At 42.1% G+C, this 27,546-nt stretch overlaps 1 protein-coding gene and 1 long non-coding RNA gene across 5 annotated transcripts in view; one reads left to right on the plus strand and one right to left on the minus strand.

Moving 5' to 3' along the window:
* Positions 1-261: 261 nt before the first annotated feature.
* On the minus strand, positions 262-11,681 carry LOC134346741 (uncharacterized). The gene is made up of 4 exons (XR_010018009.1): positions 11,565-11,681; positions 6,198-6,314; positions 1,190-1,384; positions 262-719 (listed from the first exon to the last, which is right to left on the minus strand). It is a non-coding gene; the product is annotated as an uncharacterized LOC134346741 (long non-coding RNA).
* A 133-nt stretch (positions 11,682-11,814) lies between these two features.
* ankrd10a (ankyrin repeat domain 10a) overlaps positions 11,815-27,546 on the plus strand; it is a 53,234-nt gene continuing 37,502 nt past the window's right edge. For 2 of the 4 annotated variants that reach the window (XM_063048326.1, XM_063048330.1), the window contains exon 1: positions 11,815-12,314. In XM_063048326.1, coding sequence (XP_062904396.1) covers positions 12,123-12,314 — 192 coding nt within the window. In that variant the 5' untranslated portion in view covers positions 11,815-12,122. Of the gene's footprint in view, positions 12,315-14,972; positions 15,129-27,546 lie in introns of all 4 variants that reach the window. The other 2 variants (XM_063048328.1, XM_063048329.1) reach the window with 2 other exon arrangements.

Consider the following 27,546-nt stretch of genomic DNA (forward strand, 5'->3'; position numbering starts at 1 on the left):
CACACCGCAGGAATGTGCGCTTAGCCCACTGCACTATTTCATCTACACCTGTGACTGTGCGGCTAGGCACTGCTCAAACACCATCAATAGATCTGTTGATGGTGCAACCATTGTTGATGAACTCTCAGATGGCAGTGAGGAGTATGTACAGGACAGATAGATCGGCTGGTTGACTGCTGTCACAACAACAACCTTGCACCCAATGTCAGCAAGAGCAAGAATTTATTATGAATTTCAGGAAGGGGAAATTGGGAGAACAAGTAAACTGAGCCCCCTTGAGTGGTCAGCAATGGAAAGGGTGCACCTTTCAAGTTCCTGGGTGTCAACCTCTCGGTGGATCTATCCTGACATTGATGCAATCGTGAAGAAGGTATGCTAGTGGCTCTACTTTGTTGGGAGTTTGAGAAGATTTAGTGTGTCACCAAAGACTCTAGCAAATTTCAGTAGGTATATGGTGGAGAGCTTTCTGTCTGGTTGCAACACAGCCGGGTATGGAGACACAAGTACAAGAAGCTATAGAGGGCTGTGGCCAATAGATCTGTAGATGATGCTGCTAACATTGCTCTTCAGCACCTCGACTCCCCTGGTACGTATGTCAGGGTTTTTTTTTTTTGATTTCAGTTCAGCCTTCAGTACCATCGTTCCTGAGCTTCTGCAAGAGAAAGTCTCCAAACGTAATGTGCCAGGTGCCATCTGCAGCTGAATCACAAACTTCCTCCCTAAAAGGAGGCAGTATGTTAGATTAGGCAAGCACATATCCAGATCCTGCTCACTCAGCACTGGTACACCCCAGTGGTGTGTTATAGAGTCATAGAACACTACAGCACAGAAGCAGACCCTTCAGCCCATCCAGCCCATGCTGAACTATTAATCCGTCTAGTTCCATTCACCCTCCCATCCATGTCCCTATCCAAATTTCTCTTCAATGTTGAAATAGAATTCACATCCACCAGTTCTGCTGGCAGCTCATATCTGCTGGCAGCTCATACCACACTCTCATCACCTTCAAAGTGAAGAAGTTTTCCCTTGTGTTCCCCTTAAACATTTCACCTTTCACTCTCAACCCTTGGCCTCTAGTCCTAGTCTCACCCAACGTCAGTGGAAGAGCCTGCTTACCCTATCTTGAGATATATTCACCTTATCCAGAGATAATGACAGGATGCAGAAGAGAGGCTATGAGAATACTCACAACACGCTGGAGGAACTCAGCACATCCGGCAGCATCCGTGGAAATGATCAGTCAATGTTTCGGGCCAGAACCCAGGTTGTTTTGTTGCTTTGTTGCTTTGACCCCAGCATCGGCAGAGTATTTTGTGTTTATAAGAGGCTATGGGATTGCTTCGAGTTGCTGGACTGGGTCGTGTTCAAGGACTCATCACAGGATCTGAATGAATACACAAACTTTATAAAAACAGTCATACATGAGTGTGTCCCCACAAAATCATTTAGAATCTTCCTTAACCAAAAACACTGGATGAACCAGGAGATCTGCAATAGGCTGAGGGCCAGACCAGTGGCATTCAGGTCTGGCGATTAAAGGTACAAAGTACGATCTCTTGAAAGTCTTCTCACGGGCAAAGTGGCAATTTTGGACTAAACTTAAATCACTGAAGGATGCTCAACGACTGGCAGGGCTTGAATGCTATCATCTCTGACAGAGTGAAACCAAGCAACATAGATGACAACAAGGGTTCACCTCCAGTGGAACATCAAAACATGAAGGAACCTTCACAAGCTGCCACAGCCTCCAGTGACCCTCTGATCTCAGTCTCTAAAGCTGATGCTGAAGCCGACAGTAAGCGTCTGGCCCAGTGTGTTACTAAAGACCTGTGCTGATCAACTGGCTGGAGCGTTTACTGAGATCCTTAACCTCTCACTTTGGCAGTCGGAGGTACCCACTTGCCTTAGTGGCTTTAGTTATACCGGTGTCTAAGAAGAACGTGGTAATCTGCCCCAATGATTATATTCCAGTAGCAGTTACATCCACTATAACGAAGCTTTGAGAGGCTGGTGATGAAACATACCAACTCCTGCCTGAGAAGCAGCTTGTTACAGCTATATAGGACCCTGGTTAGGCCCCACTTGGAGTACTGTGCTCAATTCTGGTCGCCTCACTACAGGAAGGATGTGGAAACCATAGAAAGGGTGCAGAGGAGATTTACAAGGATGTTGCCTGGATTGGGGAGCATGGCTTATGAGAATAGGTTGAGTGAACTCAGCCTTTTTTCCTTGGAGCAATGGAGGATGAGAGGTGACCAGATAGAGGTGTATAAGATGATGAGAGGCATTGATTGTGTGGATAGTCAGAGGCTTTTTCCCAGGGATGAAATGACTAGCATGAGAGGGCACAGTTTTAAAGTGCTTGGAAAAAATAAGTACAGAGATGTCAAGGCTAAGTTTTTTACGCAGAGATTGGTGAGCGTGTGGAATGGGCTGCCAGCGACGGTGGTGGAGACAGATACGATAGGATCTTTTAAGAGACTCCTGGATAGGTACATGGAGCTCAGAAAAATGGATAACCCTAGGTAATTTCTAAGGTAAGGACATGTTCGGCACAGCTTTGTGGGCCAAAGGGCCTGTACTGTGCTGTAGGTTTTCTATGTTTTCTGTGTTTCTATCCACTCCAAGTGCGTTCTGACCAATGCCTTTTAAAGCCTCAGCTTGACATCCCTGCTCTAACGTTCCTAGTCCTCTCGAAATGAATGCTAACATTGCAGTTGTCTTCCTTACCATCAACTTGACTATAAGACCATAAGATATAAAAGCAGAATTAGGCTATTTGATCCATCGAGTCTGCTCCACCACTTCATCATGGCTGAACCTGCAAGTTAACCTTTAGGGAAGCCTGCACAAGGATTCCCAAGTCCCTTTGTGCATCTGATTTTTGAATTTTCTCTCTGTTTAGAAAGTAGTCTATGCCTTTACTCCTTCTACCAAACAGCATGATAATTCAATTTCCTACACTATATTCCATCTGCCACTTCTTTACCAAATCTCCCAATCCGTCTAAGTCATTCAGCAGACCCACTTCTTTCTCAACTGTACCCGTCCCTCCACCTATCATTGTATCATCTACAAACTTGGCCACAAAGCTATCAATTCCATCATTAATCTTTGACATATAATGTGAAAAGTAGTTCTAACACCAAACCCTGCGGAACACCACTAGCCACCAGCAGCCAACCAGAAAAGGCGCCCTTTCTTCTCAATCTTTGCTTCCTGTCAACCAGCCAATTTTCTATCCATACTAGGATCTTCCCTGTAATACCATGGGCCCTGATCTTGTTAAGCAGCTTCATGTGTGGCAGCTTGTCAAAGGCCTTCTGAAAATTCAAGTAAACAACATCCTCTCTCTTTTGTCTATCCTGCCTGTTATTTCCTCAAAAAATTCCAACAGGGATTTGTCAGGCAAGATTTCCCCTTAAGGAAACCATGCTGACTTCAGCCTATTTTATCATGCACCCCTTCCCTTCTGAATCACAGAGCCAAACTCAGTGCCAGAGACCCGGTCGCTACGGCTACCCCGGTAGATTGTTCCCCTGCACTCCCCACCAACAGCATTGAGGAAAACGGCCACAGGGGTACTCTGTATTAGCTGCCTATTCCATTTCCCTCTCCTAATAATCACGCAGGTACCCACCTCCTGCAACTCCCTGTAGCTTCTATCTATCGCCTCCTCATTCTCCCATATGAGCCGAAGGTCACCAAGCTGTAGCTCCAGTTCCTTAATACGTTCCCCAAGGAGCTGCAGTTTGATGCACTTTGTGTAGATGCAGTTATCAGGGAGACTGGAGGTCTTCCAGAGTTCTAACACCTCACAAAAAGAACATGCCACTGATTCTGGACCCACTCTCAGTGCACCAGCCACGTAATAATAGACAAAGAAAGAGAACAAAACTTACTGGAAACTTACTTAGAACCTCTGCCTGTGCTTGTCAAAGCCTATTCTTGCTGAAACCTGTGCTTTTGCTGAAGCTTGTTGAGCCAAATCCTTCCACTCCAGCAATGGCCACTCCACTTACATCTCCCTTCACTGGCTCAGTTATGACACACTCCTGATGAGACTTGTTCTTTCCAAATGGCTCTGATAATGATATCTATCTATCTCTCTATCTATCTATCTATCTATCTATCTCTCTCTCTCTCACACACACACACACACACACACACACACACACACACACACACACACAAAAACCTTTGAATACTTCAAAAGTCTCTTCACCCTGGCAGTTAATCTAATCAACCATTCTAGTTAGACCACCACCCGCTCCCCCACCCCGCCTGCCACTATCCATTACCCATCACTGCTCTGCACTGTAAACACATTGAACCATTTTTTATAATGCTCTTTATGTTGTAAATATATGCTAGTATTTATAAATCTATGCACATTTCTTCCATATCCATGCTTTAACCTCTAACGATTTTACTCAATTCTTTATTAATTTTAATTGTTGAATGTTTTTGTTTTTTGTCGCATGCTGGGCCAACACAGTACAGCAAATTTCTAACACGTAAATATATATGGCAAGTAAAGTTGACCCTTGATCACAGACTCACCCATCCCATCCAGGTGATGCCATCTTCAGGGACGAGGTGTGGGACGAGGGAAACCAATTTCCCTCGGGATCAATAAAGTATGACTATGGGTCCCTGAAGACCCATATTCGATGATTCAGAAACAGCTTCTCTCCCTCCAACATCAGATTTCTGAACAGACCATGAACTCATCAATACTACCTCATTATTTCTTCTTTTTTTCATTAGTTATTTACTTTGTAATTTATGGTAATTTTATGTACAGAATTGCTGCCGCACAACAACAAATTTCATGCCATATTAGACAGTGATAAAAAACCTGATTCTGAATGTTGTAAAATAATAGCAATCATCTGGTATTTTCTTGGGTTATTTCCACAAATACTCAGCAAACTACTGGGCCCTAAGCACTTAACAGCCTTTGATTCTATCAAATTTTCCCATTGCCATTTCCCCACCAGTACTAATCTCATTCAACACACATAAATCTGGAGAAACTCAGCAAGTATGGAAGGGAATAAACAGCTGACATTTTGGCCCTAGACACTTCATCAGTACAGGAAAGGAAGGGAGCAGAAGCCAGAATAAGAAGATGGGGCGAGGGGGAGGAAAACAAGCTGGTGGGTGATAGGTGAGACCAGGTGAGTAGGTGGGAGAGGGATGAATTAAGAAACTGGGAGGGGATAGGTAGAAGAAGTAAAGGATTGAAGAAGAAGGGATCAAATAGTGAACCACAGAAGAAAGGGAAGAAGGGGCACTATAAGAGGTGATGGGCATGAGAAGAGAACCAGAATGTGGAATGAAAAATGAGAGAAGGGGAGGGGGAGAAATGACCAGACATTGGAGAAATCGATGTTCATGGCATCAGGTTGGAGACTACCCAAACGGAATATGAGGTGTTGCACCTCTAACCTGAGTTTTGTCTCATCATGGCAGTAGAGGAGGCCATGTACTGATAATCATAATGGGAATGGGAAGTCAAATTGAAATGGATACCCACTGGGAGATCTTGCTATTTGCAGCAGACAGAGCTACGATGCTCGACAAAGCACTCCCGATTTGTATTGGGTCTTCCTGATGTAGTGGAGGCTGCGATGGGAGCACCAGATACAGCAGATGATTCCAACAGACTCAGCACACAAAATTCTGGAGGAACACAGCAAGTCAAACAATAAATGATCTTATTCACTGAATAAGATCATTTATTGTTTGACTTGCTGTGTTCCTCCAGAATTCATCCCTCTTACTAGACCACAGGTTCCCCCAGATTTCTCAGAGTTTATTTGTATCTTCCTTTGTAAACTCAGAACCAAAGTTTATGTGCATTTGGTCTGGCACTTCTTTGTTCTCCGTTATAAGGTCCCCTGTTTCTGACTAAGGGCTCCACAGTTCTCTCAAAACAGAGCAAAGGATGGAGCAGAAACAGGTCCTTCAACCCACTGTGACTGCACCAACTAGGTGAAATAGAAGTACTAAACAAAACCGTTCTTAAAATGAGAGTGAATTTTTGATGCATGCTCTGGATTTCTCAACCCTTCTAAACCTGCCTCAACAGAAGATTGCATAGTCCAGACAAGCAAAATACTCACAGCAGATGGCCATGGACAGATCTATGTGATGTTTACACAGAAGATTTGAAAAATTCAGTGGCTCACTTGTCTGTCTTTGAGCACTTGTTTTGCTGTTTCTCTCTTCTGATCCCCAATCTTTTTCTTCTGGCTCTTTCACTTCCCTTCTGCTTCACCCTTCTTCCTGGTTCTGACTCTTTGTTCCTGGAAGGTTTGAAGAGGTTCAAAATTCAAAGTAAAATATTCTATCAGAGTACATACATGTCACCACATATAACCCTGAGATTCTTTTTTCCTGTGGACGTACTCAGCAAATCAACAGAACAGTGACTGTAAGTAGGATCAATGAACAACAAACTGTGCAAATGCAAATATAAATAAATAGCAATAAATAATGAGAGCATAAAGTAACAAAATAACTAGTCCTTAAAGTGGGACCATTGGTTGTGGGAATACCAGAAATAGACTGAGTGTAGTTATCCCCTTTTGTTCAAGACCCTGACTGTTCTTGAACCTGATGGTACAAGTCCTGAGGTACTTGTACCTTCTACCTGATGGTAGCAGCAAGAAAGGAGCATGGCCTGTGTGGTGAGAATCTCTGATGATGGATGCTGCTTTTCTATGGCAACGTTTCATGTAGATGTGCTCAGTGATTGGGAGGGCTTTACCTGTGATGTACTGGGCAGAATCCACTAACTTCTGTAGGACTTTCCGCTCGAAGGCATTGGTGTTCCCATACCAGGCTGTGATGCAGCCAGTCAATACACTTTCCACCGCACATCTATAGAAGTTTATCATGGTTTTTGATGACATGCCAAATCTCCGCAAATTCCTAAGGAAGTAGAGGCGCTGTCGTGCTTTTGTTGCAATTATATATATATGATGTGTCCAGGACAGGTTCTCTGAGATAGTGACACCCAGGAATTTAAAGCTACTGACCCTCTCCACCTCTGATCCTCCAAGGAGTATAGGTTCATGGACTTCCAGTTTCCCTCTCCCTCAGTTCCTTGGTCTTGCTGACATTGAATGAGAGGCTGTTGTTAATGCACCACTCAGCCAAATGTTCAATCTTTAATTCATCACCACCTTTGATATGGTCCACAACAGTGGTGCCATCAGAGGACCTGTATATGGAGTTGGAACTGTACTTAGCCTCACAGTCATAGATGTAAAGCGAGTAGAGCAGGGGGTTAAGCACACAGCCTTATGGTGCACCTGTGCTGATGGAGATTGTGGAGGAGATATTCTTGCCAATCCAAACTGACTGGGGTCTACAAGTGAAATAATCCAGGATCTAATTGCACAAGGGGGTATTGAGGCCCAGGTCCTGCAGTTTACTGATTAGTTCTGAGGGGATGATGGTATTAAATGCTGAGCGGTAATTGTTAAAGAGCATCCTGATGTATGCATATTTCTTGTCCAGGGTTGCGTGAAGAACCATCGAGATGGCATATGCTGTGACCTGTTGCTTTGGTAGGCAAACTGGAGCAGATTCAAGTTGCCTCTCAGACAGGAGATGACATGTTTCAACACCAACCTCTTAAAACACTTCATCGCTGTGGTTGTAAGAAGTATGAGTTATGAGATGAGAGTCCAAGGAAAGGAGCCACCATCTGCCCAGAGCATTTTCCATTCCACTGAGTCCAATCCCTAACAACCTCTATTGAACTCCTTTCCCTTCCTTCCTGATCCTCAGAATTTCCCTTTGAATATCTGCTCTACCCTTTTATTTCAAACTTAAGTCCTAATGGTAGAGTGAAAAGCAGAAGATTCTTTGGTCATTTAAAAAGTTCTAAGTAAATTTATTATCAAAGTACATATATGTCACTATATACTACACTGAGATTCATCTACTTGCAGGCATTCACAGTGCAACAAAGAAATACAATAGAATCGATGAAAAACTACACACAAAGACTGACAACCAATATGCAAATAATGACAAACTGTGCAAATACAATAAACAGATAATAATTATTACAATACATTAGAAAATTAATAATACTGAGAATGAGTTGTAACATCCTTGAAAGTGAGTCCATATGTTGTGGAATCAGTTCACATATAAGGTGAGTGAAGTTATCCAAGCTGGTTTAAGAACCTGAAGGTTGAAGGGTAATACCTGTCCTGAAGGTAGCGCGGAACCCAAGTCTCCTGCACCTGCTACTCAATGGCAGCAGCGAGACGAGAGCATGGCCTAGAAGGGTGGGGGTCCTTAATGATGAATGCCGCTTTCTTGTGGCAGCACTCCCTTGTAGGTATGCTCAATGGTTCCTTCCTCATTTTTGCACCCTTTCCTTCATTTCAAATTCTTTTCACCTTGATGCTCTCCTTGCTTCAGAAGTATGTTGTGCAAATTCTCACGAAAAAGATATATTCATTTGCTATGCATTCCCTCTCTCTCCACCTGTCTCCTCTCTCTCCTGCTCTGTTTCTCCTCTCTACTGCTCTTGTTTACTCTGCCTCCCTTTTCTTCTCTTGTTGCTCTCTCCTTGTCTCTGTCTTTGCTTCAGTCAGTGTATCAACAGAGGTAAGACAAGTTATTGCAGGTCTCTGAGCATATTGTCAATGGTAGGAAAGGTATTGGAAATGTTCTGACAGTCTGGGACCCTTACTTTTTGTTATATACATTGAGAATTTGGAGAACGAAAGTGGGAGACATGATTAGTAAGTTTAAATACATCATGAAAATTGGTGCTGTTTTTTGGTGGAGGAAGGACTATCACCAACTGTTGGATATTACTGACCACTTGGTGAAGATGACAGAGCAATGGCAAATGGAATTTAATCCTAATAAATGTGAGATGTTGGACTTTGGGAAAAGTAATATGGATGGAGCATTTACAATGAATAGTAGGCCAGAGGGCAGTTCTCGGATGGAGTGTTCCAGTTATGAGGGGAGAATGGATGGGCTAGTTTAGTTTTCCTTGAAAGGAGAAGACTAGGCTGGGGGGGGGGGTGCACAATATAAAAATATGAAATTATATATGGCACTATGAGAATAGATAATAAGAAACATTTTCCCATGGCAGAGGTGTCTAAAATTAAAGGGCATAGGTTTAGAGTCAGTGTTTAAAGAGGAACCTGAGAGAGAACATTTTTAACCAGAGGGTGGTTAGAATGTTGATCACTCTGCCTGAGGAAGTGGTGGAGGCAGAGACTCACACATCATTTAGGAAGTACATGGATGAGCATTTGTATCATCAAGGCAGCGGAAGGCCACGGACCACATGCTGGTAAATTGGATGAGTGTAATTTGGGTTGCCGAGGAGAGCATCCCAATTTGTGGCATCACCATCTGGTGTGGAGGGGCCGGAGCACAGGACTGGAAAAAGCTGCAACACAAACTCCTCACCCGCCTCTCCACCACTGAGGACACCTTCAAAAGGCAGGCCTCAAAAAGACGGCATCCGTCATTAAGGACCACCACTGCCCAAGACATGCCCTCTTCTCAATCTTACCCTCAAGGAGGAGGTACAGGAGCCTGAAGACACACACTCAACATTTCAGGAACAATCTTTTCCCCTCCACCATCAGACTTCTGAATGGATAATGAAACCATGAACACTACCTCACTATTCTTGGTCTTCTTTTGCCCTCCTTATTTATCTTTTTAATATACAGTATACATTTCTTACTACAATTTATGGTATATTTTGTGTACTGCACTGTATTGCAGTTGCGAAACGGCAAATGTTCCAGCATACGACAGTGATAAGAAACCCGATTCTGATTCTGGGGACCTGCTGAGTTCCTCCAACAGACAGATGTTGCTTTGTGACCAAAGTCTCTTACGAATCGCTACAGAAGTATGGTGGAGAGCATTCTGACCAGATGCATCATTGCTTGGTACATAGCCTTTAATGCACAGGATCACAAGGTTGTAGACTCAGCCACCTCCATCAGGGCCATAACACAGCCCACCATCCAGGTCATCTTCAAGAGGGAGCTCCTCAACAACGCAAAAGGACCCTCCATATTCAGGACATGCCTCCTCCTCAGTATTACCATCAAGAGGATGTGCAGGAGCCTGAAGACCCACAATCAGTAATTCAAGAACTTCCCCTCCATTATCAGTTTTCTGAACAGTCCATGAACCCACAAACACTGCCTCGTTATTCTTTTCCTTTGAACTATTTATTAAAGCAATTATGTTTTTGCACTGTACTACTGTTACAAATCAACAATTTTTTTAAGTCAGTGATAATAAACCTGATTCTGATTAGTGTACATCAGAATCCAAATCGGATTTATTATCACCAGCATGTGACAAGAAATTTGTTAACTTAGCAGCAACAGTTCAAGGCAATACATAATCTAGCAGAGAGAGAAAAAAATAATAAATAAAATAAAACATAATAAACAAGTAAATCAATTGGATATATTGAATGATGGTGATGATGATATTGAGTAGATTTTTTAAAAATGTGCAAAAACATAAATACTGTTTAAAAAAAGCGAAGTAGTGTCCAACTCTTCAATCTGCATTTATGAAACAGATGGCAGAGGGGAAGAAGCTGTTCCTGAATCGTTGAGTGTGTGCCTTCAGGCTTCTGTACCTCCTACCTGATGGTAACAGTGAGAAAAGGACATGCCTTGGGTGTTGGAGGTCCTAAATAATGGAAGCTGCCTTTCTGAGACACCGTTTCCTAAAGATGTCCTGGGTACCTGACTAGATTTACAACCTTCTGCAGCTTCTTTCGGTCCTGTGCAGTAACACCCACCCCCACCCCACCCCTGTCTTCTTCTTCTTCATGTGCCTTACACGTTACACGCTCGGGCGATCATGGCTTTCCACATCAAACGATCCCTCGCAGTGTTAATGATATCTCGCACACTTAGACCTGTTAGTTCTTTCACAGTGTCCATATATTTTCTACTTTGCCTTCTTCTTCCGCATTTCCCAGGCATACACCCTTGTAATGTAAGGCATTCTATTTCTCCCTTCCTGATGACGTGGCCCAGGAATTTAAGTTTCCTCTCATTTAATGTTGTCATTAAAGATTTTTTTGTATGGGCACGCTGGAGTACTGTCTCATTAGTTACCCTACCTCTATATATTTTCAGCATTCTTCCAAGAAACCACACTTCTGTTGCTCCTAAGTTTCTTCGGAGTTTTGGTATTATAGTCCATGTTTCGGAAGCATACAGCAAGATTGTCCAGATGTAACATTTTAGTAGCCGAAGCCTTGTTGTCATAGAAATGAGTCCGTTGGTAAAAATGGGTTTCAGTTTTTGGAAGTTGGTTTTGGCAATGGCAATTCTTCTTTTCATTTCTACTTTACCCCCCGCCCCATACCAGACAGTGATGCAGCCTGTAAGAATGCTCTCCACGGTACAACTATAGAAGTGCAGTGTATTTGTTGACATGCCAAATCTCTTCAAACTCCTAATAAAGTATAATTACTCATACAAGAAATTTTGTAGATGCTGTAACTCTTGAGCAACACATACCACATACAAAATACCGTAGGAACTTAAAGTTGGTCACTCCAGATATGAACGGAACGTCGACCGTTCCCTTTCCCTTTATAGATGGTGCCTGCGCTGCTGGGTTTCTCCAGCAGTCTGTGTGTGTGGCTCAGAATGAGGTCGAGTGGAAGTCTGGTCCGGGTTTTGCTTTGACGTTGGTCCAGGTTTTGCTGGTGCTCCGGTCTTGGTTTTGTGTACAGCCGCTCTTTGTGTGTGTGTGGGAGCGCGGGCTGCCGTCTGCCGAGCCACACAGGAGGATCGGCCGTTTAGCCGCCGAGCGACGCGAGAGCACCGGCCGTTTAGCCGGCGAGTACCGGCTGTTTAGTCACCGTCTGTCGAGCGACGCGAGAGCACCGTCTGTTTAACCGCCGACTGACGCGAGAGCACCGGCCGTTTAGCCGCCGAGCGACGCGAGAGCACCGGCCGTTTAGCCGCCGTCTGCCGGGAACCGCGAGGGTACCGGCCGTTTAGCCGCCGTCCGCCGGGATCCGCGAGTGGAGCACGGAGCACCAGCCACCATTTGCCGGGCCCAGCGCTGCCATGGCAGACTGCGACCGGGGCTTTTCGAGCGAGGAGCTGCTGTCGCGGCGCTTCCCTCTGCACCGGGCCTGTAGGGACGGCGATGTGGCGGCGCTGCGCTCGCTGCTGGCCGCCTCGGCGCCCGCCGACATCATCCAGGAGGACAACTTCTACGGCTGGACCCCGCTGCACTGGGCCGCGCACTTCGGCAAGGTAAGGCCGGCGAGCGGAACGCAGCCGCACGGGATAGCGCACGGGGGTGGTCGGCGGAGGTGTAGGGAGCCGGGGCAAAACCGGAGTCCACCCGGAGCCGGGCGGGGGCAGGACCGGGCCCACAGATTTAGGGAGGCAGGGGTAGCGGCTGGAGGTGTAGGGGGGCTGGGGTGGGCCCCTCCGGGCGCTGTAGTGAGTATAACGTGTAAGTACCGACTGTGACATAAACATGGTCAATGCTAACAGGATGTACATGCACCAACATCGGGTACAACGCATCACAGACAATTGTAGGTGGGTACATTTGCCGACTGCCTCCTGTGTAAACATGTCACACTGTCCCCTCATGCGGTTAGAGCATTACTCCCTGTTGTACCTGTGGACTTTGGCGGTGATATAACAGGCGCCCCATTCTTTCTGTCTCCCTCCTCCCCCACCCACCCAAACAGAAAGATCTTCATAAGGATTCAAAGTTAATCGGGCTTCACTGATGATCTGTCCACCTCTAGAAGCATATACTTAGGCCGACGAGCGATTATATGCTAAGCATAGAACAAGTACACAGACAGTGACTCTTGACTCGCTCTAAATTACAAAGGCGTCAAAGTGGAATGGGGGCGGGGGGAGAGAAAGGTGTTTATCCTGATCTTATTTAGTGTTAGAGAGACTGATGTGAGACACTTCTGTTCCCTGAAACTGGACCTGGGGATTCATCATATGCATGTCTGCAGGTGGATGTTGATTAATACGGCAAGAGCTGAAAATAGTAGGTCAGACAACATCTGTTGTAAATCAATGTGGAATAAGTAAAATAAGTGAGTGTAATGCCAGAGTGTGAGAGTTGGGGAATTCAATTATCCTGGCAGTTTGGAGAATAAATTCTATATAAATGTTCTGAAACATTTTTAGCAGATCAAGAGGAAATGTCACTAGTTATGAGCAGATACTAAAAAATAGAAGTACCTTAAAAAGCTTTCATTTTCCTACATTGTTTTCCAGTTATCAGCACCAATGTCCACATGTTATGGAAAATTCCACTGTAAAAAGGGACTGCTTTCATTGCGTCCTCCCGCCATTGGAGGAGCCACAGTGCTGTTACATCCTTGCAGCAGAGGGACAGTGTGACAACTTTGCATGGGCACTTTCATAAACACGGAGCAAGGAGTTTAAAGTGGAACACAACAGAAATCAATTTAATATTCAAGTTTAAAATGAAATATTATATGAAGGGTCCCCACCCCATTTTCAACCTTAAACTACAAGTTCTTATTTGCCCTCAGGAGATCAACTTGTATACAGTAATGCAGATACAAATATATTTTAGATGAACTATGATAATGGAAATAGTTAATCATCTGGAACAACCCAATAAAATTTTGCAGTGACTTACTAAACTCTGTCATATGATCTGCAGGTTTCTGATGAAAAATAAATGGCTAGATAAATTGTATGAATTGGCAAACTATTATATTGTTATTGAATAATGTTCAGTTATTTCAAATAAATTAGGGGTTCCTGTTAGTAAATTTCAATGTGAGATTCCCATTTGGAGGCAGAGAGTTTCTGTTGCACCCTCATCACTTATAGTTCCTTGATGATTGGACATAAAAAATGTGTAGTTCCACACTGTAGGGTTGGAGGAGGGGGTCATGCCATTCGCTGATCCCCAAGGAGGGTGGGGAAGAATTGGTCAGGATACTTGGTCATCTCTAGAGGTACTTGGGGTATTGGGCTCTTTTCTAGAAGGGGATTGAGTCATATCTAGTGCTTGTGTCATGATAGAATATTGCGGCTGGGATGTAAGTCACATGATATTAGTCATACTGAGAGGGGATGAAGGGCTTATGCTGGGATATTTCTGTAGGTGGCAGTCACATGGGGCAGTGTGAATTTTGGGGTAGAGTCAGCAAACACCAGGACCATGAGATAATGTAGGACATGACACCGTGAGTTCTTGGTGAGGGTAGGTGTTTTCTCCAGGGATGGGGTCTGTGCAGTGCCACATTGTTTCAGGGAGGGACACATTAAGCTAGGTCATTGGGATGGGAGTCACACAGCATTGTGTGTTCTCCAAGGTGCAGAGAGCATGTGTTACCTTTTATTTCCAGGGTGGGGTGCATGGCAATGAGCCAATATGAGATAATTCCCACTGAACTGGGAGGGAAGGTCATCCTTTGAATAGAAAAGATTTGCATTGAATTATGCCTTCAAGGATTATTGAGTCAGCCAAGGGATGAGTTGAGGCAAAAAATTGGAACAGCCATAATTTTATTGAACAGCAAATCAGATTCAAGAGGCTCTGTTGTCCACTCTAAAAGGATGTGATCTGCAATATTAGCCCCTGTATTGGCACTTTGTAGCCCTCCTTATAGAAGGAAAAGTTTGAAATGTTTCCTTTACACTTCACCAGAATGCTGTAAAGTTTCACCAAATAAGTTTATATAAATAATATCTAGAAAATTATCTTCCTTTTTACATTAATATACATATTTAAGCACATTACTGCATAATTTTACAAAACATTTCTGTGTAAGGCTGGGAGGAATTTCTCCAAACTAACAAGATTCTATGTAAAGTGCTGCCCTTCCTAATTCACTTTGTTCCTGTATATTGTTTTAGGTACGCTCTAACCTTTTCTTTGTACAAATTGTTGTGAAGATTATTAGGTACTGGATCGCAGTGCTTGAAAGTACAGGTTGATTGGTTGATAACAACTTTGAAATTTGATTGATACGCAGCGAGGCGGGCTATCAGAAGCACTGGAGCATTCATTCTCTGCTGCTGGCCAGCTCCAGGACAACCGTTTGTACAGAGGTAACATCATTTAAAGCTAGACACTGCAAGGAAGCCAAGGATCAATGTGTTCACCCAGTATGTTCAAACAAGAAACCTTCTCATTCATGCTGAGCATAGAAATTGCTAAGTTAATGCTGTGGTGACTTGTACAAAGTTAAGTTCTGGGCATCCCATAATAGGAAGTCAATATAAGCAGATCCTTGTGATCATGCTGGGATTATTTGTAGGTATGAAGGGGTTATAGTTATGAAGCAACTCTTAATTTTACTGTAGTTGAAGTGGTTACTAATAGATTGTATGGAGATTTTCCACACCACAGATAGACAATGATTAATTCTCACATCAGATCATAAACTAATCTGTGGGAATTAAAAAGCAGTTTAATGAAACGTATTTTGTAAGTACAGTATCAAATTCTGCCTTAGATGGAACAAGTAACTCAGCAATAGTTTGTACTGCAGGACTGAACTAGATATTAGGTTAGTGATGGTGATATTAACACAGATTTGAAAAGCTCAAAAGGCTTGTTCTTTGTGGAATAATCTTAAGATTTTTGTTTTTCTTATGCTAAGAAGGACCAATTCCTAAAATTGAATTTCTTTTGTACAGTGATTTATTCTTTGTAAACAAAGCTTTTCTTTTCCCTAGCCTTGACAAATTAGCATCCTAACAGATTTGCATTCTGAGGACTTGCCATATACTCATCGAATGGGCCTTAACAAAGAAGCTGCTTGAGAGTTAGTGGTGTTGAGCAGTGCTTTGGCACCTGCTGTGTTTCTGCTAAAGACATTGGCATTCTCTTGTTCATTTTCCGATTACCCGTTGACTACAGCTGACACTGAGAATGCAAAGGCCCTTCTATTGTTTAGTCAACACAGACTGATTACTTGAAACATTTTTTTCAAAGAATAGGGTTCTGACATTTGTTGTAATCACTCTTGGAACTGCAACATGACATTTACTATGGAAAACATCTGCACCAAGGCCGGCTGTGTTCCTTCTTCCCACAGGCAAAGCACTGTAAACATTTGGCACATGATACTTAAACCCATCTGCATTTGTGGATGAATTTTATCAATGAGTTGTGGATCTTGGGATCTCTTTAATCTTTGCAACCAACCTTTCCCCTCCCCAGTTCCCAAAGGCAAAAGACGGTGACTACTAGAAAACAATTTTCATATTTTAACAAATGGATAGATGGATTTTTATTGGATTAGGATGTGTAACTGTGGTGTCATATCAACTGTCCATATCAAACTTGAATTGTGCACGGGAGAATGGCTTTTTATTTCTTTGTGGGTAATGAAATGGAGATTGTGAATTTGCACCTCTTCATAAACAATATAAGAGACTATGATTCCAGGAACCAAGATATTTAAAATGTGAAATCTTGCAGTGTGTAATTCAACAAAGGGGTAGGAAACCCCAAAACACTCATAAGAACCATCTCTTGTATTTCTATTCTGAATTAGATCTTTCTTGCTCTGAATCATTTTGAAATTGTACAAAAATATCTGGAGATAGGGATGGTAGCTTTGTCACTTGGTGCTAAAACTTTATTGGGTTGACAAGCCTCTGAATTCAACAGTCAAGTTTCCTGTCAGAAAGTTTTTTGCTGTCTTTTTCAATGCAATGATTTCTTACTGGTATAAGGGTTCTTTAGGAGCTCTGCAGGGTTGAGAGCAGAGGGTGATACAGCCGTGCTCTCAAGTTTATTCAGTTCAATCAGCCATACCTTTGTTTCCTCCTGCAATATTTCCCTCCCTGAATATATTGTTCATATCCAATGTCTTCATTAAAGTTCACTTTATACTCTGCATTTCTCTCACATTTGCCCGTGGCCCTGGTTTTAGACTGAGTAGTGATCTGATAATTATCTATATTCATTTCACCTCCTCCATTGGAGTCTTATCTTCATTGATAATCTCTGCCTCAATCCTTCTCTTCCATGAATCCTGGTCTCCCATGCTCCCTCGTAAGTCTGGGTGCTTCTCTGGACTGCAGCTTCTCTGCTGTCGGGATATCTGGTTGGTGAGCAGAATTGTGCACTCTTTCCATTGAGAGCACTGAAACAAACTTTGAAATCCCGTGGAATTGTAAGTGACGAATTAATTGTATTTCAGGAACCTGAATCATCTTACCAGGTCCATTTTGTTCTATCATTTAGTGCAGGGGTTCCCAACCTCAGGTACGTGGACCCCTTGCTTAATGTTATTAGTGATGCGTGACTTAAAAAAGGTTGGGAGCCCCTGATAGTGCCTCTTCATGGGATTTTGTGATATTATTTTGACAGGTCAATCCAGTAAGTAGTTTATGGTGTTTTGAAAGAAGAGTAAGATTATAGATTGTGTGTAAGAACGTAAACTGGGCAAGGTTTATATCAATTTGCTAGGCCACTGCCAGACCAACTGGAATCAGCAGAGTTGTATTCAGTGTTGAGAGTGTGTATGTAAAAATATCACAACTAGTTTTTATGAAATCATCGATGCCATACAGATTGAACTGCAAAAAAAATTCTGACAATACACAAGTTCTGATAAACACACAGCTTTAAGAATATTAAACTAGTTAATAAGTTAGTGAAACATGATGAATTATTGTTATTTATTTGTAGCTTGGTGAAGTTTATGAGGACCCCTGCAATTGAATTCTAATCCAACAGGTCGGCAGCATCCATGGAAATGAACAAATAGTCAACATTTTGGGCTGAGACCTTTCTGCAGGATTAGAAAAGAAGGGAGAAGATGCCAGAATAAAAAGGTTGGAGAAGGGGAAGGAGGATAGTGAGAAGGTGATAATTGAAGCCAGGCAGGTGGGATAGGTAAGGGTTGGAGATAAAGAATCTGAAAGAAGTGGACAGTGGACCATATGATAAAGGGAAGGAGAAGGGGCACCAGGAGAGGTGATAGGCAGGTGAGATGAGGTAAGAGGCCAGAGTGGGAAATAGGAGAGAGGAGGGAGAGGGAAATTTATTTTTGCAGGAAGGAGAAATCGATATTCAAAATGTCGGACCACCAGTATGTTCTGCTTTTGGCGGATAGAATGGAGGTGCTTGACAAAGTGGTCCCCCAATTAGTGACCATTGTAGAGAAGGCCACACTGGTGGTTCCACATTTTAATTCCAGTTCCCATTCTGACACGTTGGTTCATGGCCTCTTCTTGTGCCACGATGAGGCCACATGCAGGATGGAGAAGCAACAACTCGTATTCTGTCTAGGTAGCCTCGAACTCGATGACATGAATTTCGATTTCTCCTTCCTGTTTTTTTTTAAAAAAAATTCCTTCCTCTTCCACTCTTCTTCTATTCCCCTCTCTGGCCTCTTACCTCTTTTCACCTGCCTATTGCCACCCACAATGCCCCTCCTTCTCTTTTTCCTGTGGTCTACTCTCCTCTCCTATCAGATTCCTTATCTCTAGCCATTTATCTTTCCAGCCCATCTGGCTTCAACTATCACCTTCCCTCCCCCTACGTTTCTATTCTGGTCTTTCCCCACTTCCTTTCCAGTCCTGAAGAAGGTTCTCAGCCCAAAACGTTGAGTGTTTGTTCATTTTCATAGATGTTGCCTCACCTGCTGAGTTCTTCCAGCACTTTTTGTGTATGTTGCTTTGGACTCCTAGCATCTGCAGAATTTCTTGTGTTTATGAACTATAATCATTACATTAGCTAACTAAATAATAAACTAGTAGCAGAAATTAACCTAAGAACAGGCTGCTAGTCGCTAGTGGATTAAGGGTTGTGGTTTAATTTATGATGACTTTTTTTGGTCAAAATGAAGGTACTTTGTGGTGTGGATTTATATATTTCCAGCCCAACCACACTTGTACATGTTTTTTTTTGTTTCAACCACAGAAGATAGTCCAGAATTTATCCAATTAATCTGCCAGGTATCTAAGTGAGAAGACAGCCATTTAATTATTTAAGTAGATTTGATTTGGGTGCTTCCATTGACAGTACTGGCCGTGCACTGTTTCAAGCTAATTGGATGTTGGTAATCTTTGTCGGATGCACTCCTTTTGCAGATGGTGTTAAGTATGAAAATTCTAGGCAGTGGTTCCAGCATTATTGAAGTTACTAACTTGGAATTTACAGCACAGACAGGCTATTTGGCTCTCATATCCCTTTGTGGTGTATGAATTGGCTTGGAGATTTGCAAGTGTCAAGTTGTTACTACTCATCCTCATTGTTAATAGGTTACAATATTCACGGTGTGTTCTTATATTTGTGTTGAGGTGACTGATACTGCAGCCCCAATGCATCATTTGAGGAGTGGTGGAGACCAAGAGCTGAGAGGAAAAAAAGGTGCTGACAAAGCAAGTCTCTTGTTGCATCGGATTAATTGTATGAAGCCTTCAAAGAGAGATCAAACAAATACAGAAATAGCTACCAGAAACACCAGCTAAAGATTTAATCCCCAATATATCCTTGACATGACAAAATGAGATGTTGATCTTGAAGTGCATAAATCTCTGGAGCTTGACAGTTGTATTCTAGGAAGTGGGAAGATAGGGAAGAAATTGGGGCCTGGTAAAGGTACATGTATCATTGTTAGCCATAAGTAAGTATTGGAAGAATGGCGTTGGCTAATGTGCCTTTATTTAAAAGGTTTGCAAGAACTACAGGCTATATATATTTTATATAAATAGTATGTAAAATTTTTTAAAAGGATGAGAATATAAGTGTCATGATTAATAGGTTTGTGGATGACACCAAAATTACTGGTTTAGTGACAGTGAAGAAGGCTGGACCGTTAAGTACCACAAGATTTTGGACGTCACGTTATAAACTGTAAAACACATTGGTCAGACCACACCTGCAGTTCTATGTGCAGTTATGGTTACCTTATAGAAAGGATGAGATTAAGCTCAAAGGGATGCAGAAAAGTCTCCTAATAATGTTTCCAGACTGGCAGGGGCGGGGGGGGGGGAGCGGGTGCTTGAGTTATAAGTAGACACTGGATAGGCTGGGACTGTTCAAATGCAAAGTAAATTTATTATCAAGGTATGTATATGTTACCATTTATTACCTTGAGATTCGTTTTCTTTGCAGGCATTACGGAAAAAAATACATTAAAATTTTACAAAAAATCTATAAACAGACAGATGGACAAAATACAATTTTCAAAAGAAGACAAGCAGTGCAAATAAACAGAAGTACTAAGAGCATGAGTTGTAAAGAGTCCTTGAAAGTGAGTCAGTCGGTTATAGAATCAATTCAGAGTAGTGATGAATTAAGTTATCCACAATGGTTTAGGAACCTGATGATAGTAGGGTTGATAATAACTGTCCTGAACTTGGTGCCATGGGACCTAAGGCATTTGTAATTCCTGCAAGAAGAAGGCATGGCCCGGATGGTAGTGATCTTTGATGATGGAGCTGTACTTTGATGGATGCTGCTTTCTTGTGGCAGTGCTCCATGTAAATGTGCTCAGTGGTGGAGAGGGCTTTGCCTGTGAGGGATTGGGCTGTATCCACTACTTTCTGTAGCCTTTTCTAATGTTGGCATACAGGACATGATGTAACTAGTTAGAATGCTTTCCATTGTGCATCTGTAAAAGTTTGTCAAAGTTTTTGGTCATGTGCTGGATCTTCACAAAGATGAAGAGGTAGAGGCACTGTTGTGCCTTCCCAGGACAGATCCTCTGATGTGTTAATAGAAAGGAATTTAAAAGTTACTGACTGCCCCCCCCCCCCGTACCTCTGTTCCCCTAATGAGGATTGTCTCATGGATCTCCAGCTTCTGTAATCAATAATCAGCACTTTGATTCTGCTGATGTTGAGGAAAAGCTTAGTGTTGTGGCACCACTCAACAGTATTTTCATTCTCCTTCCTATATGCCTATTTGTGATCACCTTTGATTTGGCCAACAACAGTATTACTGCAAACTTAAATACAACTTCCCCACATAATCAGAAATATAAAATGAGTGGATCACGGGCCTAAGCACAGAGCCCAGTGATGTATCTGTGTACCACAGGGTGGTGTGGACGATATGCTGTTGCAAATCTGTACTAACTGGGTTCTGTCAGTAAGGAAATTTTGGATCCAGTTGCAGAGGGAGGTACTGAGGCCAAAATTTTGGAGCTTAATTATGAGGTTCAAGGGGATGAGTGTTGAATGCTGGGCTGTAATCAATGAAGTATGCATCTGACGTGTGTATCTTCATAGTCCAGGTGATCCAGGACTGAGTGAAGAGACAATGAAATGCTGTTGACCTTTTGTGACAGTAGGTAAATTGGAGTAGAACCAGGTTGCTCCTCAAGCAGGAGTTGATGTGCACTATGACCTACCTCGTGAAGCACTTCATCACAGTAGGTGTAAGTGCTACTGGATGATAGTCACTGAGGCAGGTTACAACATTCCTGGGCACCAGTATGGTTAATGCCTGCTGGAAGAAGGTGGGTACTTCAGGCTACCAAAGCGACGGGTTGAAGATGACTATAAACTCTTCCCACTTTAGCAAAGGAGGCAACAAACCTAAGGCCTTTGTTTCTCAATCAGGAACATACCTGGTCTTAAGGCATTGACAGACAGGAGCAGGTGGTTTTCCCAGATGACTGGTCAATATTTCTTCAGCACCACTGGAAAATCACAATTACCTTCATCTTGAATTGTGGTAGTTCACTGTGTTTGAACTTTAGTGGCACAGCCCACATTTGTATTTTCTGCATTGTTCTAGATATTCATAATTATCGTTTGAAAAGTTACGGTTCTGACTTCCACAATAGCCTCAGTATTTTGGAAAATGCTTTCAATTTTTAAAATTTACTTTGGCAAACCAGCAAGACCGGTGTAAAATAGGAATTACAATATGATAGATCAGTCTATATGGAGCCAAAATCAATCCACTGACATTTTGCTTTAATTCACAGTTGTTGATCTTGTTCAGTTGTGACATTTGTGTTGAATTGAACTGTGACACTTGGTAGCATAGTGCACAAAGTTGGCAGAGAAACTCCATTGGTAGAATGTGGCTTTTGAGCGTCTGGTGCATAGAGATATATCTGTAGTGAATAAAGTGAATAAATCAGGCAATATTATCTGATTTTATTCTAATGGAGCAGCACAATGAAAATAAATGTTGTCTATTTAATGAGTGATAGTTCACAAGCTATAGAGAACATATAGCTGCTTCAGCCAGATTTGCCTTAAAGGTAATATGTAACCATAAGGTGTTGCACAATCCTCAACTTGTAAACATTTTCTCTCAATCTTTTTTATTACAATGAATGTCTGATTGGAGGCAACTTAGAATTGTGTGAAGTTCTGATCAAGCCATGTGAATAAAGGAAGTGAATTAAAGGAGATACTCCCTCTTCACAATCCTTCTGACAATAATAGAGCTCTATATATTTACATGTTAGCAAAATAAATGTTGCTCTAACCAGTTATCGAACCATGAAATCACAGACTGGAAGAAGGCCATTCAACGCATCATGTTGTCTCTATTCAGCTGCATAATTCATCTCTTCCACAATATTAGGTTAAAAATGCATTCTGGATCATAGCATCTCATTGCAAAGCATTTTTCCTTATTACCCCTAATTTTTGCTTATTACTTTGAGTCGGCAAAACCATAAAATGTGATGATGGAATTAGAAAGGTTGAAAAGGGCAGGGCAGTATACATAGTCTATATGGATTTCAGTAAAGCCTTTGATAAGGCTATACATTGTAGGCTTTTCTGGAAGGTTAGTTCACATAGAATCCAGGGAGGGCTGGATAATTGGATGCACAATTGGCTTGCCGGTAGAGAACAGAGTGATGGTGGAAAGTTATTTCTTGAACTGGAGACCAGTGACTAGTGGTATGCCTCAGATGTTGGTGCTGGGCCCATTGTTTATTCTTTATGTCATTGATATGGAAAACAATATACTGGGCATAGTTAGATAAGGTTTGATAAGGTGCCACACATGAGGCTGCTCAACAAGTTGAAATTCTATGGCATTACAAAAAAGATACTGGCATGGATAGCAGAATGGCTGATGTGCAGGAGGCAGTGAGAGGGAATTAAACGGGCCTTTTCTGGTTGGCGTTCCTCAAATGTAATTGCAGCAGGACTTAGACAAATTGGAAGAATGGACAAAAAAGTGGCAGATGGAATACAGTGTTGGGAAATGTATGATAATGCACTTTGGTATAAGTACAATAGTGCGGACTATTATCTTAATGGGGAGAAAATTGAAGCATCAGAGGTTCAGAGGGACTTGGGATTCCTCATGCAGGTCTTCTGAAAGGTTAATTTACAGGTTGAATCTGTAGTAAAGAAGGCAAAAGACTAGAATATAAAAAGAAGGAGATAATGCTGAGCATTTATAAGACACTAGTCAGGCTGCACTTGGATGTGTTGTCATTGGAGAAAGTTCAGAGGAGGTTCACGAGGATGATTCTGGGAATGAAGGGGTTAACATGAGGAGCATTTGGTAGCTTTGGTGTGCAGAGGGATCTTGTTGAAACCTACCGAATGTTGAAAGGACTAGACAGGGTGGATGTGGTGAGGATGTTTCCTATGGTGGTGGGGTATCCAGAACTAGAGAACACAGCCTCAAAATTGAGGAGCAACTCTTTAGAACAGATGTAAAGAGAATTTTTTTTAGCCATAGAGTAGTAAACCTGTGGAATGCTCTACCACAGACTGTGGTGGAGACCAAGTCCGTGTGTATATTTAAGGTGGAAGTTGATCGTTTCCTGATCAGTCAGGGCATCAAAAAATTTGGCGAGAAGGCTGGTGTATGGGATTGAGTGGGATCCACGATCAGCTGTGATGGAATGGTGAAGCAGACTCGATGGGCTGAATGGCCCAATTCTGCTCCTATGTCATATGGCCTTAGTATATTTGCAGATAATACAGAATAAGTGGTATAGTGGACAATAAAGAAGGTTATCAAAGATTATTGGGGAATCCCAATCAGCTGAGTAGGTGGCTAAGGAATGGCAAATAGAGCTTAATTTAGAGTTGAAGTGTGAGATATTGCATTTTGGAAAGTCATTTCCAAGCAAGACTTTCACAAGCAGGGCCCCAGTGAGTGTTGTAGAACAGAGGGACCTTGGAGCTCATTGCATGGGTTCCCTGAAAGTGGCATCGCTGGTAGACAAGGTGACAAAGGTTTAGCAACCCTCCATCAGTCAAGGGACTGAGTATAGGAGTTGAAGGTCATGATGTAGTTACAAAATGCTGCTGAAATTGCGCTTGGAGTATTGTGTTTAGTCTTGGTCACCTTGCTATAAGAAAGATGTTATTAAACTGGAAAAAGTGCAGAAAAGATTTATAAGGATGTTGGTAGAATTTGAGGGACAACTGAGCAGTTGGCCAGGCCAGGACTTTATTCCTTGGAATGAAGGTGACTAGGAAGTGACTTTAAAGAGGTGTATAAAGTCATGAGGGACAGAGATAGGGTGAATATAATCAGTCTGTTCCCCACTGTTGGGGAAACCAGAAACTGGGGGCATAAGTTTCAGTTGAGAGAGGAAAGATTTAATAGGAGCTTGAAGGGATACTTTTTTTTAACCCCAAAAAAGGGCGGTATGTATGTGGAATAAGTTGCCTGATGAAGTGGTTGAGGCACATACAGTACCAAGTTATAAAAGGCTCTCAAACACAAGGATTGGGAAGGTTATGGACCAAATGCTGGCAAATGGGACTAGCTTAGATGGGCATCTTGGTCTGCATGGACTAGTTGGGCCAGAGGGCCTGTTTCTGTGCTGTGATTTTTTGACTCCGTGACTTGCCTTTCATGATAGCAAGGAATTAGTGAAGAGCAAGATCTATTGAAATCAGTGTTTGATGGCCAAAAAGCTGAATTGATAAGAAAGTTTCTAGACCGCTGTAAAGGCTTTTCTTGTATTGAATTTCAAATATATTCCAAGGAGTTTATGGAAGTTGAATACCACTGTGATACTCTCTTTTGTACATAAACCAGTACAGCAATCATTTATCTATACTTAATTTGTTTTTTGTGTGGAGGACATTTTACCAAATTTTACCAAATTAAATCAAAACTTACTTTATAATATACATCTTCACAGTCCATTTCTTTGCCAGACATCTTACAGTGATGTAATTCAGAGACCTCCCATGAGTAGAAAGGCTGGTTTGCTGGTTTACAGGTTTGGGGCATTTTTGGATCCTTGGCTGCTTCTTAATGCTCAGTGGTTCGATGGCTTATTGATCTGTATGAAAATTCTTATGTGGTTTTGAGGAGTATTTAAGTTAACCCCCAGCGCCTTGGCCAACCTATACAATATTTAAAAAAAGATGTGTTTGGAAATTGAAACATTCAGCTTGTTCCGTATTTTCCTGCTCCTGGGAAGTAATGAGTGAGTTTGAAAATTTTTGAGCAACTGGTGATTGAAATGAAGCTGGTATCACATTGGACTGGACTCTGCTACAAGCACGCAAAGTGTTGGAATGGGCATTGGTGTTTGTTGGCTCGCTGCAAGATACTTTGCTCAGCTGGCAAGTGCTTATTTGTGAGAATCTCGATGTATTCCACATTTCATTTCTGCACACGCAAGAGAATACAGATGCTGGGATCTGGCACAACAACCTGCCCGTTGGAGGAAATCTGCGGGTCAAGGAGCATCTGTTGGGAGGTGGGGAAAAGAATTATTGATATCTTGAATTGAAACGCTGATAGGTCATGTGCTAGGGGGCATTCTTGGCCTTTGTCTGCCTGCCTGGAAATAGTATCATTGATGGAAAATATCCTGATTGTTTCCAGCAACCCATCACCGGACTGAAAATCCGGCAAGACAGGAACCTAGGATCAACAAGACCTCTTGACATTGGGGATCTGATTCCCATTTGCCTTTGTAAATTTCCATCCTTCTGACAAGTTCTCACTTATCTTCTGACCCTGAGTGTCAATTATATGTTTGGATGCATTTATGCACTTAATAAACAGCTACACAGAAATTACCTGCTTAACACACTAATCAATACCTTGATTAACAGTACACACCTTATTTCACTTCACTCTATACATTCTTCCCATGTCAACATGCTTTTTTCCATAGTTGTACCAGGCAAATTATGGATGAAGCTGCTTTGCATTTCTGTTCTTTCAGATCCACTGTAGCTGCCAGTAGACCAAAGCCTGACCGGTAGTAAATTCTCTGGATGATCTTTGTTGAGCTCACCGTTGGACAGTCTTTTGATCAAGAGTTTTTATAGGTCTGATCGTGGCAGTGAGCCTGCACCTGATACAGATTTCTCTACATCGGTATATCTATAACATAGCCAAGCCAGAATTGACAAGGACGTGCAGAAAATGTGTTTCTTGTCATTGGTGCAATGTTGAGAGTTTTACAGTGTGAGTACAATTGGGATTGTATTCCCAATTCCATTACAACTATGACGCTGGCTGATTATATTGTTGGTTGAAGCTACTGTCAAACATCCAAAAATCTTATTTGAAGCAACTTGAAGTGGATTGATCTTACAATGAGCTAGATCAAGCAGAATAGGCCAAGTGGCTACCTCTATACCATCAGCTTCTGCATTCCTGGAACACTTCTCACAATTTTGTAAAGTCACCAAGTGCTTTAGGGTCAGTGATGTTTTTTTAGAACGATTACATTTTATAATGATGGAAGAGTAATGGTTCACAGCTACACTACCTACATCAGTACTTTTGCAATTCCTAATAACCTAATAAACAAGTTTAGTGATATTTATTAAGGAGTAAATGTTGGCCAGAAAGTTGACAGGAATTCTCTTGGTCTCATTCCAAATTGTGTCCTTTTGATTTCTTGCATCTACCAGAAGAGGAGGATGGAGATTTGCTTTAACCTCTCATCTGAAAGACAGAGCTTCTGATCATTGCTGCATTCCTGGAGTGGCAGCTTGGATCTTTGCACTCATTTAGAGTGGGACTTGATACTGTAACTTTCTGACTCAAGTGCTACCTGCTAAGCCACAGCAGATCTTTTAGCAAGGGGTGGGCAAAGGGTGATGGGAAGCAGGGTGAGTGGGTAGAAGAAGTCCAGTGGGAAACCTAGGAAACAATTCTGTTCTATTGTTCAGAAGTAGATTCCATATCAAATTATTCATTGTCTCTTGGAGTGCGTCATTGCCTACATGAAACACTGACGTGCATTCCTTTTCTCTGCCTGCATTATGATATTAGCAGGATTGACAATGAAAGCATCTCAGTGTGAGAAGTCTCACAAACTACACTCTAATTTGTTTTATACTCAGCCAAAATGGAATATTTATCAAAAGGCCTTTTTTATTCATTAGTTATCACATAGGAGATTTTTATTATAACCAGCTAAAGTCTTTTGATTGTCTCCAAGTAAATTGATTAATAGTTAGTGTCCGTGATCAGGATTACAAATACCATTGGATATGGCTCCTGTATTCGCCAAAATTGCCTCTTAAAATTATTGAAATTTTCTGTCATGGCCAGTGAAGTAAAAACATCATTTTTTAAATAGAT

The sequence above is a fragment of the Mobula hypostoma genome, chromosome 5 (genome assembly GCF_963921235.1).
Source record: "Mobula hypostoma chromosome 5, sMobHyp1.1, whole genome shotgun sequence".
NCBI classification, from domain to species: domain Eukaryota; kingdom Metazoa; phylum Chordata; class Chondrichthyes; order Myliobatiformes; family Myliobatidae; genus Mobula; species Mobula hypostoma.